Source organism: Felis catus, chromosome B4 (assembly GCF_018350175.1).
Source record: "Felis catus isolate Fca126 chromosome B4, F.catus_Fca126_mat1.0, whole genome shotgun sequence".
NCBI classification, from domain to species: domain Eukaryota; kingdom Metazoa; phylum Chordata; class Mammalia; order Carnivora; family Felidae; genus Felis; species Felis catus.
The window spans coordinates 79,022,027-79,038,481 of NC_058374.1; the positions used below are offsets into that span (position 1 = coordinate 79,022,027).

General features: G+C 50.0%; 1 protein-coding gene across 1 annotated transcript; it reads right to left on the bottom strand.

Annotated features, from left to right (window-relative positions):
• Positions 1-3,550: 3,550 nt before the first annotated feature.
• Positions 3,551-10,795, bottom strand: KRT2 (keratin 2). The gene is made up of 9 exons (XM_003988739.4): positions 10,112-10,795; positions 8,905-9,119; positions 8,498-8,558; positions 8,163-8,258; positions 7,327-7,491; positions 6,899-7,024; positions 5,868-6,088; positions 4,588-4,622; positions 3,551-4,493 (listed from the first exon to the last, which is right to left on the bottom strand). The coding sequence occupies exons 1-9, from the start codon at positions 10,724-10,726 to the stop codon at positions 4,027-4,029; spliced, it is 2,001 nt and encodes a 666-aa protein (XP_003988788.1). The 5' UTR covers positions 10,727-10,795; the 3' UTR covers positions 3,551-4,026.
• Positions 10,796-16,455: the final 5,660 nt, after the last annotated feature.

Genomic DNA, 16,455 nt, shown 5'->3' on the forward strand with positions numbered 1-16,455 from the left:
CCAAACAGTCTGAAAAAGAGGAGACAAAAATCTTTATTCATAGACAACATAACTGTGTACATCAAAAATCTTAAGGAATCTGCAAAAAAGCCACTAGAACTAATATATGAATTTAGCAAGGTCAGGGTCAATATATTTTTTATTGTATTTGTGTATACTAGCAACAAATAATAAATTTAAAAGTTTAAATGTTATCTGCAACAGCATAAAAACATGAAATATTTGGGGATAAATGTAACACAATATGTGTAAGACCCATACCCTGAAAACCACAAATCGTTGTTGAGGAAAATTGAAGAAGATGTATTAATCACGTGTTTTATTTTCCGTGTTGTATTATGTTTCAACATCTTCAGGCTGAGGAGAGCCTGTTTTCCTGGGCTTGGCCCAGAACAAGTCTTTCATATGCAAACCAACCAATCCTGAGTCTGTAGCCTCTACTACATCCTTATCAAACTCTCCCACCCCAGAGCCAACATTTCCTTTGCCCTAAATCATCCCAGGGCCAGATACCAGGGAGCTAGAGACCACCACTATGCCCCAAAGCCCACGGAGTCATTCAAATTAGCCAGTCCTAAACGGTTTCATCTGCCCTGCCCTGCCTTGCCTTGCCCATGGAAACTGCGATCCCATGGCCTTGATGTTGCCCTCCTTTCTGTTTCCTGATTGACACTGTGACTTCCCCCGTGACCCTATGTGGTCTGCAGTGACCTTGCCTCTGGGACCTGGGAGTATAATAGCCCTTTGCCTTCCAAGCTCCAGTCTTATTTCCTCCCAGCCTAGTGGGAGGCCAACTCAACAGCACAGATGGGGCTCTTTTATCCTGAGCTGGAGAGATATGCAGAGATCATCTCATTCTATCTCCTTGGAAGGAGAAATGACCAGTCTGATACAGCATAGCAATTCCCCCCAAGGTGAAGGTCAACATTAAAGTCTCCCAACTTCTGGGGCGCCTGGGTGGCTCCATCGGTTAAGCGTCCGACTTTGGCTCAGGTCGTGATCTCGCGGTCCGTGAGTTCAAGCCCCGCATCAGGCTCTGTGCTGACAGCTCAGAGCCTGGAGCCTGCTTCGGATTCTGTGTCTCCCTCTCTCTCTGACCCTCCCCCATTCATGCTCTGTCTCTCTCTGTCTCAAAAATAAATAAATGTTAAAAAAAAATTAAAAAAAAAAAAGTCTCCCAACTTCCAGTCAAAGGCCTTCCCCTCCTCACAGCAAGTAGGTGCATGAATGTCCTGCTCAAGTGGGTTTTCTGGAGGTGGTGAGCTGTCCAAGCACTGTCATTTGAGTGGACAGGGAAGAAGGAGTGTGGTAAAGGGGTAAAAGGAGAAAGAAGTTCATCTGAATTCATACGAGGACTCACAGGTAGAGAAAAGGAGGGAACCACAGGCGGGAATGCGTCCTAAATTGTCTGCCACATCATCAGGATGTAAATATTTAGCCCAGTTCCTTATGGAAATAGAGCTTGTAAAACCCTTCTGCCTGTGCCCATCTCCCTTTTGTAGCCCAGGACCTGATAAGTCAGCTACCAGACCCAGTGGAAGACGGGCAGAGGCCCTGGTGGGAGGGGTGTGACCCAGATTCTAGACTCTCCTAGATTCTCTCCTCCTGTGACACTTAGGAGGAAAGGAGAATCTGTCCCCCAAAGCCGGTCACTCATTCCATTACCTGCTTAGAGCCAGACTTCGTTCAGGCTTCAGGCCTGTGTCCCCCTGAGCTCATCTACACAGCTCATTTCGCTATTAGAGTCCAACATGAAAGTAACCTGTGTTTGCGTGGATCTGAAAAGAAGGGCTACGTCTCAGGTAGAGTAGAAGCGAGGAGAGTGAACCGTAGAAGGGGCTGGAAACTCACAGCACCAATAATCTGAGCAATTAAAGTAGCTGGGAATAAAAGCTGTCGCCTTACCTGCTTCACCTTCTTTCCCCTCAGAAAGTTATCAGAACAGCTCACCATTCCCAAAGCCTTGAAAGAATACAAGAACTGGGAAGCAGAGGCCAAGTTTCTATGCCCGCCCTGGACTTTATCTGTTTCCTTCCCTAAACTGACGATTCAGAATCACAGCCCTAAATGTGTGGGACACTAGACCCTGTTTAGGGCCTTGTTCATGCCTGCATAGTAAATATACCCTAAAACAGCCAGGCCCCCACATTTCTCCTTCCTAGTAGGCACCCTCACCTCCACAGACCTCTCCCACCTAACCAAGCTCTGGGAGCTCTCAGGGTCCATCTCTGAGCAGCACATCAGCCATGACTGGCCATCTTCATGTATTATCACCTTGCCCCCTTCAGCCTTCAGACCTCTTCCTGTCTCGTACCCTCGGATCTGGGGCCAGCTGGTCTGGGATCAGGAAAAAACATCTATTCTCTATTAACGCCTCCCCTACGTTGTTCAAAGCCATCTCAACAGCCTCTAGGGATGCGGAAGAGTCTCACAGACTCAACCAAGGTCTCACCAAGGTTTTGGAGCTAAAGTAAAATGAGAGAGAAAAGAATCTCCCCAGGATTTTTTTTTTTATTTGAGTTATTTTAAGACACATCTGCTACATCTGAATACCCACACATATATCTCGACCTGACCCAATCAAAGACACCAACTCCCATTTTGGCAACTCTGAGTAGTCTAATACCAACCCCAAGAGCCCAGCCCTTCTTGAGTTCCCAGGAAGCTGCAGTCAGATGACAAGGCCTTTGTGGGGAAGAGGCTGAAATCGTCTCCATGACCACAGGAGAAGGCTGCCCTGATTGGGGTGTCTAGGGGGAGGGGCTCCCAGAGGGCTATTGCATGGTTGGGGGCAGGGGGGAAGGGGGGACAAAAGGGCCCATTATCTGCTGAATGCGTTGGAGAACTTCTCTGGTGGTAGTGGAGAAATGTTCTGTGAAAAAAAGCAGTTTTTTGTTTTGGAGATCACTTTATAGTCCTCCAGAGACTTCCCCAGGTCCTCTCCTTCAGCCTTTGTTGAGAACTCCCACTGGGTACTTAGGTCTGGGTACTGGGTACGTAGAGCACCCAGTGACCTAGGTTGAGCTAAGAAAATACTAATTCCACCTTGGAAGCTTAGAGCTGCAGACAGCCTGGCTGGAACTCAGGGGGGCCAGCTGATTTGTCCTGAGGAGCAGGGACATCAGCTCGGAACTCTTGTCAGAAGGTGGGGGGTGGGAGTGGCATCTGTGGGAAAATGTTTTAAGAAGAGTGGCTTTTTCTGGGGAAGAGAATTTTCCACAAGTCCCCCTGTCACCCTCCTGGCAATATCCCAGTCCCCAGATCTCACAAATACTTTTCTAAGAACATCATATCCACACCCTGACTCCAGGGTTAGCCCCTCCAGTCTCTGTTCTTCAAGACTTCCAGAAAAAAAAGAAAATACACTGCCCTTGGCTTCTCCCAGCCACACTGCCTCAGGGCCATATGTCCCTGCCCCAGGAAGCTTCGCTTTTATATATTTCCCAATCTCTCCCTTTTCTGGTGTCTTAAATTAGACAGCAATGAGTAATAACAGCTCCTGACTGCCCATTTCTGCCAAGGCTTGACATTAAACGCACATCACATGTTATAAATTGCAGATGAAGTTTATTGTGCAGACACCAAGACCACAGCATTTTAGATGCAAAGCCAACAAGGCAAGCTATATACACAGAAACATGTTTCCCTGGGGGGCAGGCCCACGAGAAAGACACAGGCTTTGAGATGGGGCCTTCAACAGAGTAGTCCTCAGGAGGAGGACCACCAAAGGGGCAATGCAAGGAAGGGCCAGGCAAGGGGGCATGGCTGGAAGTACAAGCCTGGGTGATGCAGCTTCTTCCTGGGGGGGGGGGGGGGGGGGGGGGGGGGGGGGGCGGGGGGCAGAGGGTGTCACTGGCTCCAATCAACTGGTTCGGAGAGAAGACATTTCAAAAACCATATGTGAGCAACCCTTTCCCCCAAAATGTCATCAGGGGTGGAGGACAAGGTTTGATTTGCTGCCAATGGGATGTACAGAGACAGGCTTCTACATTCTAAAGCGGCAGAATCGAGAGTAGGACTCCATCTTTATCTAAAAGAGAAGGTCACGCTGGAACTGTAACCTTCACCTGAGCCAGAACCACCCTTTTCAGAGCCGGAGCCCCCTCTGGAGCCGCCTCCAGAGCCATAGCCCCCTCCAGAGCTGGATCCTCCTCTGGAGCCCCCTCCAGAGCCATAGCCCCCTCCAGAGCTGGATCCTCCTCTGGAGCCCCCTCCAGAGCCATAGCCCCCTCCAGAGCTGGATCCTCCTCTGGAGCCCCCTCCAGAGCCATAGCCCCCTCCAGAGCTGGATCCGCCTCTGGAGCCCCCTCCAGAGCCATAGCCTCCTCCACTGCCCCCTCCACTGCCCCCTCGGGAGCTTGATCCTCTGCCTCCAGAGCTGTAACTGCCACTTCCAGAACTGTATCCTCCTCCTCTAGAACCGGATCCTCTGCCTCCAGAGCCAAAGCCGGCCTTAGATGTCATGCTCGAAGACACGGTGCTGCTTGTCACAGCTGCAGGGAGAGATGGCATCCCCGTGGAGAGTCTGAGTGCCTCGGCATCCTCCCCACACACCACCCACAGGGCAGGAACACCCTCACTACTTACACACAGTCACGTTGCTACTGAGGTCTCCAGACATCCTGTCAGAAAGAGAGAAAATAGCTTATGGTAGAGCCCTTGGGTTCTGGGTGGCTCAGTCCATGAAGCGTCCGACTTTGGCTCAGGTCATGATCTCATGGTTCGTGAGTTCGAGCCCCGTGTCGGGCTCTGTGCTAACAGCTCGGAGCCTGGAGCCCGCTTCTGATTCTGTGTCTCCCTCTCTCTCTGCCTTTCCCTCACTCACGCTGTGTGTGTGTGTGTGTGTGTGTGTGTGTGTGTGTGTGTGTTTAATATAAACAAATATTAAAAAAGAATTTTTTTAAAGAAAGCAAATTCCCTTCTGATTTGCAACCCATATTTGTATTTATTTTTTTTTAATTTTTTTTTCCCATATTTGTATTTAAATCCATTTGAGGGAGTCTGCTATTCAGAATCCCAACCACGCTAGAAATTTTGAAACAAGGCTGCACTGTGAACATTCAACTGGGAAAGAACTGTAACCCTGTACAGCCTCCCTATTCTCCCCTCCTGCCCCGCCCTCCTCTGCTTCGTCTGAAATCTGTCCCACTTCTTCCTGCAGGGCATGGCCTCGAAGACGAGTCCAGAGCAACACCCTGAGCAAAGCGGCTCCTTCCCCGTCATACTGGCTTGCTGCTGGCCTAGGGTAGCTTGTCCCCTTCCAGCTGCTTGAGCCAAATAAAACCACTGGGGATGCTGGTGACACTGACAGAGAGCTCAGACAGCATCGTCAAACAGAGGAAGAAACATTCCCTTTGGCGGGTTAGCAAAGGGTTCAGTCTGTCACTCCAGAAATCTGCAAAGAACCGAGTCTGGCACCTGCTGCAGGGGAGCTGTCAGCCAGTCAGCATGGTCCAACACGTGATCCCCCTGTTCTGGGTCGCAAGGTGGAGGCAGACAAGGCCATCCACCCAGCAGACCCATAAACCAATGTCTCGTACTCTCTAGGACCAACATGATTTCACAGCATTTTAGTTTCTCTTTCAGAAAAGACCAAGATTAATGTACTGCTTAATCTACTTTGAGTTAATTTCACTTAACTGGGTGTAATTTAATCTGACTTGTTAGTCGTGCCATATTGATGAATCTACAACTGTACGTTAATGCTTCGGGTCCTGAATGGCTGCTTGGGGAATGTGGTGACATCAGCTCTCACCTGTCAGAGGTCCTGCCCCACCCCTGCTATCCCTGCCTTTGCCTCCAGCCCCGGTTCTAGGAGAGAGGGGAGGGTGGACCACGTGACCCTCCTGCTTCCCAAGTGTCCCCACCTGCACTCCTCGCCCTCCAGCAGCTTGCGGTAGGTGGCGATCTCCACGTCCAGGGCCAGCTTCACGTTCATCAGCTCCTGGTAATCCTTCAGCAGCCGGGCCAGGTCCTCCTTGGCCTGCTGCAGGGCGTCCTCAAGGTCAGAGAGCTTGCCCTGAGCATCTTTGAGGGCATGCTCTCCTTTCTGCTCCGCATCCGCAATGGCTTCTTGCACACTCTTACACTGAGAGAGAAGGAGAAAAGGTTTCTGTTAGTCTGGAGAGCTGAGTCTGCCTGGCAGAGGGGGAGGGGAGCAGATGTGTTTAGGGTGTGAGAAGCCAGACTCACTGGCCCCGGAAGTGTTGGGTCCCCCTGGAGTTGACGCAAGTCGCAAACAAGGATGCTGAGACTTGCTGCCATCTCTGGGGCATCGCCTTCCAGCTGCCTCTGACTGGACCCTGATGCGTTGCCCATAATGACCCTTACTTCACAGCACAGGGCCAGAGGCACTGTCCCAGTCTATAGTCGCAAATGAAAACATCCCATGTGGACAACTTCACAGAACCCCTGCTGCCTCTGGAGTCCATTCTCTGCCCCACATTATCTCTCCCAAGCCACCATCCATCCCCCGGCCAGCTCCCTGCCGCGGCTGCTGCCCCACCACCGCACCGCCACTGGTGTTTCCGGACAGTGCCAAGCATGGAGGGCAGGCTCTGTCTGCCACCCCCACCCCCCTGCCACCGGCCAGATGACTTCTTGCCTTATTTATTATCACTCCCTTCCGCTCATGGAAGCAATCCAAAAGGTAGCACAATTCTTTCCCTGCACTAATCCTCACTTTGGAATGTCTCTTATACCACCGTAAAAATTGTGATAAGCCTTAAATTTTGTTACACTCAAGGTGGTTGGGATCGACATATGCTAGATCCGAATTCCTCAGTTTCTCCTCTCTCTCACACACACGCAGTCGCGCACACTCACCCGCACACAACCTCCCACCCACCCGAGCCTCACTTGACCCCCAGAGCCGCACAGCTTTGGGGGTCACGCCCACCTGCTTCTTCACATGGGCGATCTCCCCTTGCAGCCTCTGGATCATGCGGTTCAGCTCACTGATCTCCATCTTGACCTCCTTCAGGCTGTCTCCGTGTTTCCCAGCAGTAATCTGGAGCTCCTCGTACTGTACGGGAAGAGGGCAGTGGCAGCGCGGAGGAAGCTTGGCCCAAGCCATGGTAAGTCTGATGCAGGCTGGGTCAACCAAGCTGCATTTGTGGGAGGTGGGGGAGACCGTCTCACGTCCCCTCAAGGACTTGGTGCCATTGTCAGTTGAGGGCAGTTGAGGCACTATGGACACTTGCTTGGGAATGATGCCCAACTTCCATTAGACAAAAGCACCAGTAATCTCACGGGACACGTTCCGGCCGGGGTGAAGCCCAGCTTGTCAGACAGAGCTGAGGCTCTCTGTGCTCTCCTGGCACTTGCCTTGCTGTGGTACAGGGCCTCGGCCTCTGCCTTGCTCTTCTGGGCGATCTCCTCATACTGGGCACGGACCTCGGAGATGATGCTGTCCAGGTCCAGGCTGCGGTTGTTGTCCATGGACAGGACAACGCTGGTGTCGGTGATACTCTGCTGCATCTGGGACAGCTCCTGCAACACACGGGGAGGTCTGGCCATGGCTTCCCTGCCCACAGCCAAAGGCGGTGAGGAGACATTCCCCTCCCCGGTGTTGAGGACATATGGGTTCTCAGACTGAGCTGGGTGGGATACACTGGGTGAGATTAAAGCAAACATAAACACCAATCCCAGGCTTCTGCCGAGGGTGACCAGAGAATTATGGGAGTCGGCATTTGTGAGCCTCCTAGTTTATAGCTTTGATCACTTACGCAATTTTGATAAGTTTGATGCCCCCAGAAGGAAGCCTGTGGATGATAAATGTCTTAAATTTTACTTCCTGTTTCAGAAGATATGTGTGCACCTGGGCAGGGAGGGAAGGTCTGCTGCATTTTGATCTCTGAAGTACATTAGACGTAGGGATGGGGACAGGCTAGATCTCTTCCTAAGGGGAGCTGGACACTTGAGGAATGGAGTGAGGGAAGTTGTCCTCTGTTTCCTGAGCCTTACTTCTTGTGACATCAGAGGAGAAAGCTCCTCTCTTCCAAGACCTACATCACCGAAACCTCCTTAGTGGCTTGCAATGATGGCAGGTTGAAGTCAGCCAGTCCACAGACCCCACTCATCCCACCTTTTCACAAATTGGGAAGGGCTTCCTTGGTGGGAAGGGTGGGAAGCCAGGGTGTCTCCAGGAGCAGCCTCCTTACCGCATCAAAAAGGAATTTCATGAACTCAAGCTCCTGATTCAGCACATCTGTCTTGGCCTGCAGCTCCACCTTGGTCATGTAGACATTGTCCACGTCCTGCAGAAAATGTGAGGGGCCTCTGGTGAAACTCATGCACTGCTCAGTGTGTGGGCCCCACTCCCTCTCTCTGACCCTCTCTTCTACCCAGTCCCTGCTAACTGCTCTCCCACATCCCAGGCACCTCAGATCAGTCTTGTCTCCACGGGAGCTCATTTGTTCTCTAGCCTGTCTGCTTGGACCCAGCGGGCTTCCGAAGCCCCATCATTCCCACCCAGCCATGACATACTCTGGCTCACCTTTTTAAGTGTCACAAAATCATTCTCAGCAGCTGTGCGCTTGTTGATTTCATCCTCGTACCTGTGGGGACCCGGGAACACGGCTGTTAGATTAGTTCCAGCTTGTTTACTTTTCTCTTTCTCTTTTCCGACTGGACCCACCCTGAATTCTCCATTCTCTGAGAATATTAAACACTCTTTTAACGATCTAAATTGTAACTATGATGTCCCAAATAAGGGTGCTCTTCTACAAATTAACTTGCAAACATGGGGGAAAAGTCACGATCTCTAAAGCCCTACATGTCTTCCTCACAAATGGTCGACACACGAATCGACCCCACAGATGCAGTGGGGAGAGGCGTGGCCTCCTGGGGGGTGACTGGACAGCTATGATCAATATTGATCTCCATTCGGTATTTGCCACCTACTTCTTCTTAAAATCCTCAACAAGATCCTGCATGTTGTTCAGCTCTGAATCTTGTGATGTTCTCTCTGCAGAGAGCATATCCACATATTTCTTCAGTTTGGCAATGTACATTTGAAAGATGGGCTCCAGGTTGGTGGTGCGGGTGCTGACGTCCATTTGCTGTAGCAGCTCCCATTTGGTCTGCAGTACCTGGTTCTGCTGCTCCAGGAACCGCACCTACAGGGTGACCAGAAGGAGAGCACATGAGCTCCGGATCACCCTTCCCCCCAGCAGGCCACACTTGCCGGAGTCCATTCTGATCCTGCTTCGGGACTTAGAGAAGTTTTCACAGCTTTGTGCTCACTAGCCGGATGCTGGATCCGGCTTGAGCTCCCTGCCTCCACACTTGGAAGGTTCTACAGACTCCTAATGTTATAGCTGGCACTTTCCACGCAGAGAACTCTTTTTCCTACTTCACTGCCCACTGTTTTGTTTGTGGCTGCTCCCGACACTCCAGGCCATTTCTCTCTCCCATCCTAGTTGAATTTCCGGCAAAAGTCCCATAAGGTCCTGGGCAAACCAAAAATAGGCATCCCCTGGCACTGATCCTAAAGGTGCTGAGTGTGAGAGCACCGGAGGGCAGGGCTCCTCGGTCTGATTTTTACAAGCTTCATAAATTTCTTAGGCAAGTTCATCTGCCTTGAAATAGGGCAAAACCTTGTAATGCTCAAAAGTGACACCAATAAAGACTTTCTGGGTCACAAAACTGAGAATGCTTCTCTTAAAGGCAGGAATCTCTTTCATCCCCAAACAGATGTTTCGGGTGCAGCTTCCCAGAACATAATGGACTAATAGCTTTTCGGGAAGGAAAGACTATCTCAGAAGACGTCTTGCCAATTCCTTCCAAAATCGGCTGGCACGTGGCCTGAACTTCTCAGTCCATTTTACTGGCCTCTATCAGTGTTTCCACGATTTTCAGAATTTTCCATAAATATTACTTATTTGGGCTGAAGCCATAAAGCCAAGGATGTAAATAATTCCTAACTGCAGACTGTCTCAGAAGATGTGGCCCATGAAGCCCGCACGTTGCCCATTTGGGAAATACACCAGGCTAGTTTGACTACACCAATGGCTCCGGGAAGAAATGAATCTGTGCCGTTGGCTCGTCAGGTAGAAGTGGAAGTAGGGCATCCTGAGCATCAAGAGAGAGCCAGCTTCTCATGACTCACCTTGTCAATGAAAGAGGCAAATTTGTTGTTGAGAGTTTTGATCTGCTCCCGCTCCTGAGACTTCACATTCTGGATCTCTGGGTCAACTTTCACGTTGAGAGGCTGCAGGAGGCTCTGGTTGACAGAGACTTCGTGGATGCCTCCACCAGGGAATCCTCCAGGCCCCATGCCACCAGGACCCCCAAAACCTCCAAAGCCACCGCCACCTCCAAAGCGGCCGCCGCCGAAGCCGCCTCCACCGAAACCGCCGCCTCCAAAGCCGCTGCCTCCACCAAAGCCACTGCCGCCACCAAAGCCACCGCCGCCTCCAAAGCCGCTGCCGCCTCCAAAGCCACCTCCTCTGCCACCAAATCCACCACCGGAGCCGAAGCTTCCACCTCCTCCAGCCACACTAATGGAGATGCTCTTGGTGCCTCCAAGACCAACAAGGCTCCGACTGCCAAAGCCGCCTCCACCGAAGCCCCCTCCGCCACCACCATGGCGGCTCAAGCAGGAGAAGCTAGTGGCCGATCTCCGGCTCCCACCAGAGACCACGGCTGAGCCACTGCTGAAGCCCCGGAATCTTCCTCCACCTCCTCCTCCTCTTCGAGATTTGCACGAGATCTGACAACTCATGATGCCTTAGCCCAGTGAGGGAAAGTGAAGGTTCCCAGACGAGTTAAGGCTGGAGACTCCACTCTGCTACTGGGAGACTGTCAGGGCCCCCTTTTATACCTGCCAATGAGGTATTGATGTGCATGGGCGTGGGCAGACTGATGCATGGGTTTGGTCTGCCTGGAAGCTACGCCTGGTTACTGATTATCAAGCTAATAGCCGTTAAAAATCTACTAATCAGCTCCATCCCAAAACTTGCTTCGACTGCAAACTTCTCCTGTTTATCTGGGCATCTGTCATGCAATTCGATTTTTGTGAAATCATCAAAAGAGGAGATCAGGATGTGGGTTTCTCAATCTGAAAAGAGACCTTCTGCAGAATGCTGTTCCCTGCTCTGGACCAACCCAAGGGAGGGCAACTGCCACTGGGCCTGTGCAGGCTTGCCACCCAGTGAGGCTGATGAAAGAGGTGACAGATTTAGAGACTGAGGGGGCCCCCTCAATAGCAGCCTTCGAGTCCTCGCTTTTCCCTCTGCTCCAGGAAGAGTTTCAACCAGTGCTTTTGTAGAGTACAAATGTAACACGAAGAAGTATACATACTCTCATAGAAAGAAGTCAGCCAAGGGTGTGTCAAAAGAGTTGTTGTTTTGACTCTTTCCCATGCCATACCAGGAATGCACAATAGCCGGTCATTGAGGAGAGGACAATTTTCTTTCCTGTAACCAGAAGTCCTCATGGCCATCAACTCTGTCATCTGTCGACATGAAAACCCAGAAGTTGAGGGGCTTACAGAAAGTGTCTCTTTTCCTGGGTCTGACTCTGGGCACCCAACAAAAGGTTGCAATCAAAAGCCTTACATAACTCCAAGGTCCAAGTGTATTTTGATTTAACCAGTCGGTGATCACATATCGTCAGGTGATTCTGCTAACCAGTCAGGAAGTCCAACTCCACAATGAGCACCAGGGACGGATGAATATCAGAAAACCCATCGAGCCACCAAATGCACAGAGCATCCACTCCTAAACTCAATCATAGTCCTTCCTTGGCGTGTGTGGCCAGACACTGTGAGTACTGGAATCGGACGTCCATCTGGGTTTGAGTCCCAGTTTGTGATTTCCTGGCTCTGTGACTTTGAATTAAATGTTGAGGCTCTGTACTCTTAGCTAGAAAATGGAAAATTCACCCCAAGTGTTTGGAAGATCATGACAGGACACAAAGGTTAGGTATCACTATTGTTTTGTATGAAGCAAAGGTATCTCCTCTTATCTTGTGCTAAGACGATGCATTCTGCATAAGCCCCATGAGTCAGAGAACTAGGATTTCCCAGGTCCGAACATAAATTTTGAGTTTAAGTCTCAGTTTCATTGTATTTTAGTTAAGTAACGCCGGATGATTCATAATCCTCAAGCCTCGGTTTCCTCATTTCTAAAGAGAACTATTTGTCTGTTGTAAAAACAGAACAGGTCACATACACATGTGCTAAACACAGTTCCTAGTTAATAGCAGAAACTCCAGAAATGTTATTTCCCTTCTCACATCCCCTCCACCCAAATCTCTAATCCTGTGTCTTCACTACACGGCCACAGTGGGAAATGAGGGTGAGGAACAGGGAACCAGCTCTTCATGATACTTGATGTGCAGTAAGAGAACGCTGAAGGAAGCAAACCCATGTGTCTCCTTGATTTCCCCCCCCAATCTGGTTTATATAATTATAATCATGCAAATAAATCACAAAGCTAAAAGCTTGGGAGAGAGCCCCAATCCAAAGTCAAATGTGTCATTATCTATGGATATCTGAGCAACGCCCTAGTTGGCCATTACTCCACCATGACCGTGCCCAGGCCACGCCAGCTTCAGGAGCAGCTTGGTCCGTCTGTGAAGGAAAGGGATGAACATTTATGGAGCATCTGCTATGCCCCAGGCTGGTGCCGGGCACACAGTCTGCATGATTCACCTCTCTTTGGTTCTGCTTTCACACCAAATCTCCCTTCCGATTCTCTCCACTGGGCCCCTTCCCTTTTTAGACTCATTTTGCCAGTTTCTGAAAGGCAAGTCGAAGAAGGAGAGTCGTCCTCTTCTCTTGAGATGGGGAGGGTAGAATTAATGCAACTTAGATGTTATATAACATTTTATTTCCATATCTTTACCTTTTACATAATCTCCATGTGCTTAAATATTATGTAACATTTTATTGCCATATTTTTAAACTTTACCTCAACATGCTCGTCCAGACAACACGCTCTGCATTTTTTAAGGGAATGAAATGGGACTTCAGACTAGTTCTGGCTGTGATTTTGCTGCTGACCTCCACTGCGGTCCTCAATTTCTTCACCTATAAACCGGGAACACTGGGGCACTTAGGTGGCTCATCAGTTAAGCATCTGACTCCTGATTTTGGCTCAGGTCATGATCTCGTGGTTCATGAGTTTGAGCTCCGTGATGGGCTCCACGCTGTCAGTGAGTCATACCTGCTTGGGATTCTCTCTCTCTCTCTCTCTCTCTCTCTCTCTCTCTCTCTCTCTCCCCTTCCCCTGCTTGTACACACATGAGTGCTCTCTCTCTCTAAATAAATAAACATTAAAAAAATAAAATGGGAACATTTACCCTGGATCCCCACTGTCCCATAAGGATATTAACCTGTTGGTGTCATGAGTCTCTGATAACAGAACAGGGATCCTATAGGACAAAATCCTTCTTTCAACAATCTGTTGGCAAGCCCAGACCCCTAAATGCTTTTCCTCATCAGGTTTCAAAAGCATCTAGGTTGGCCGGTGGAGGAGAAAAGCAAACCCCAGTGTTATGTGAACTGTTCAGCCAGCGAGACATACATATGGATGCTGACGTCAGATTCTCCTGGTAGAAATGAATCCCCCAGCCCCATACTCCCTTGGCAGCCTGTGTACCTCCCTCACAGCCTATTGTCGTCCTCTTGTGTTGTAATGAGCCATGTCCCTGGACTCCTGCAGGGCAGAGCCAGGCTCACATACATCTTTACCCCATACCCCCAACCCATCACTCAGAGAACAATCCTAGGACCCAAAAATCATTTTAGGGTTTGGGATATGGAACTGCTAGTCTTCCCTGACATGGGAATGTGATGCTAGCAGTGTTGGAGCCTTCACTGCCTCCCATGCACCTGTTCCCTAAAGATCCCACCTGGACCTTGTCTCAGGTTTCTGACTCCATCAGGGAGGGGCTTCCCTCTAGAGGCCACACAGGTTAGTCTCCCCTTCCAAGGACTCAAAGCATCCCTGAACCAAGCTGCTGAAACCAAGTGTTTGGATTTCAAAAACAAAAACAAAACAAACAAACATCAAACCCTCCTCTTCCAGCCCCTGCCGCTGAGTTCAGGGTGCTCTAGGGGCTAACAGCCGTACAGAGACCAATAACATCGAAAAGTTCAGGAACCCCACAGGCCGGAAACAAGCCGTCTACAGGCCAGCCTGCAGCCGAGACCTCTAAGAGGAGCGGATGCCTCATCCTGGTCCCCATACTGGCTGCTAAGCCAGGCACACTCCATCAGAGTGCCTAAACGCTGCTCCAGAGAGCTCTCTGGTGGCTCCCGGGGCCAAGGGAAGGTGGGACAGGAGACTTCCAGTCTCCCAACAGGAGCCACCTGCTCAGTATCTCCCCTGGGGCACTTCATTGTCAATGATTATCTTAACACTCCTCACTCAGTCTCTAGTCCCAGGGTCGTCCATTGCAGCCCAGGAGCCCACCTTTCTTACCTGATGTGTCCTGTTTTTTGTTTTTTGACTCCTTTTTTTTTTTCACTGAGAATCCTACAGCTATTGATTGTAAGGTGTCCTGGCCAAACTGGTTGTAATTGAGAAGCAGGGCTGGTGACCATCCAGACACTTACAACACTCTGCTGTGTGGACTCCATTTGGAATGTGGAGTCTCTGGAACATACTATGTAACGGGGATATCAGGAGATCGGGGTGTGCCCACCGCTCAGAAACAGCACAGACCCCAGAAACAGAAGAGGGACAAGGGCAGGAACACTGCCCAGGACACAGCAGGGCCTCGACACATGTTGGTTGAACCAACGAAGCAGTCCAGCAATCCAGCAATGAAGCCTCCAACACCGTGCCTGACACACAGCAGACACTCAACAAGTCACTTCCTTTCTCACTGCTGCAGCCACAGATGTCACATGGAGTTCTAATTTCCTAAGTGGGAATTTTCTTTTCTTTTTTAAATTTTTTTTAATGTTTATTTATTTTTTAGAGAGAGCACGCAAGCAGAGGAGGGGCAGAGAGAGAGGGAGACACAGAAGCAGGCTCCAGGCTCGGAGCTGTCAGCACAGAGCCGGATGCGGGACTCAAAGTCATGAACCGTGAGATCATAACCTGAGCCGAAGTTGGACGCTCAGCCGACTGAGCCACCCAGGCACCCTGGGAATTTTCTAATTCCAGTAGATCTGCGGCAGTGGGAAGCTACACATCCCTGCTCTGTTCTCCATGGGGTCGGTCCACAGCTGAATGAACTCGGTCTGTCATGGCTCCTACAACCCACTGGAGCAGGGACCTGAGTGCTTCCATGTGGTCTAGTTAACGATATCACGCCGACATTTCTGCCTCCATGTTCTCACCTGCAACACGCCTTCACTCACACAGAGAGAGCTGAAAACGGGTCTTTGTGGAAAGTTCTTGCCCTTCCCCGCCTCATCCCTTCCTCCTTCCAGTCTGTTTCCCAGACCAAGTTTTCCTCTCACACTGGCACCAATATTCTAACTCTTGCCCATTGACCATAAAGCCACCCCAACATGGAAAGACAAGACAGCCATCACAGATATTCATCCCATCTTGGTAGTGATTTCAGAAAAATGGGGGTGTCATAATTATACCACTCAAGCCTTCCTCACAGATCAAAGATGCCTCCAGGCTTCCCCAGATTTAATGCTGCCTCTTTCTTCCCCTACCCCTCATTCTTGGGGTGTCTTCCGGCTAATTCTGTATTACACTGCTGTCATTCACAGCTATCACTCACCCTCAGTGCCCCTACCCGGGCACTTGCCATTTCTTCAGCAGTGCCTCTGTGCCAAGTTTTCAGCCCACACCTTTCCTTCCACCCTCAGCAACCCCCCCCCACCCTTCCCCATCATTTAAATCTGCCCACCATGTGACCTCTTTTATTTCTTTCAAGGCTTCCTGTGTTGGGCTGCCTGGGGATAATGGTAAGAGGAGGCAGGTGAAGAAACATGTCCCCCCCAAAAAAGGAGAGAGACAGGAGTGCCTTGGTGGCTCAATTGGTTAAGCATCTGACTTCAGCTCAGGTCATGATCTCACAGTCCGTGGGTTCGCGCCCCACATCGGGCTCTGTGCTATCAGTTCAGAGCTTGGAGCCTGCTTTGGATTCTGTGTCTCCCTCTCTCTCTGCCCCTCCCCCATTCATGCTCTCTGTCTCTCAAAAAAATGAATAAACGTTTAAAAAAAATTTTTTTAAGGAGAGAGAGAAAAGCATGAAAACAAATGGAATCGTAGAAGACCAAACAAATTTCCTCTCATTTCAAGAGATTCCCACTCCTTGTTGTAGCAACAAAGCTCTTTAAGATGCCTTCAGACCTGTGGCTCAGGGATGCCTCAGTTGGGAGGAATAGCCAAAGGGATTGATTCTGGATAACATGCTAGCCACAGGAATTTTTATTAAGAAAAAAGGATAATTGTTCAAAATTTTCAGGCCAGCTTTTTTTTTCCACGTCAAAAATCATGGGCCTTTCAAACTCTTCTTTATTTTTTTTAATGTTTT

Excerpts from the sequence above, each read along its gene's own strand:
- KRT2 (XM_003988739.4), bottom strand. The coding sequence starts at position 10,726 with ATGAGTTGTCAGATCTCGTGCAAATCTCGAAGAGGAGGAGGAGGTGGA. Across the intron at positions 7,025-7,326 it reads AGGCCCTGTACCACAGCAAG|TACGAGGAGCTCCAGATTAC; the intron begins GCAAGTGCCAGG and ends CTTCCCGTACAG. Across the intron at positions 6,089-6,898 it reads TCGCCCATGTGAAGAAGCAG|TGTAAGAGTGTGCAAGAAGC; the intron begins GTGGGCGTGACC and ends CTTCTCTCTCAG.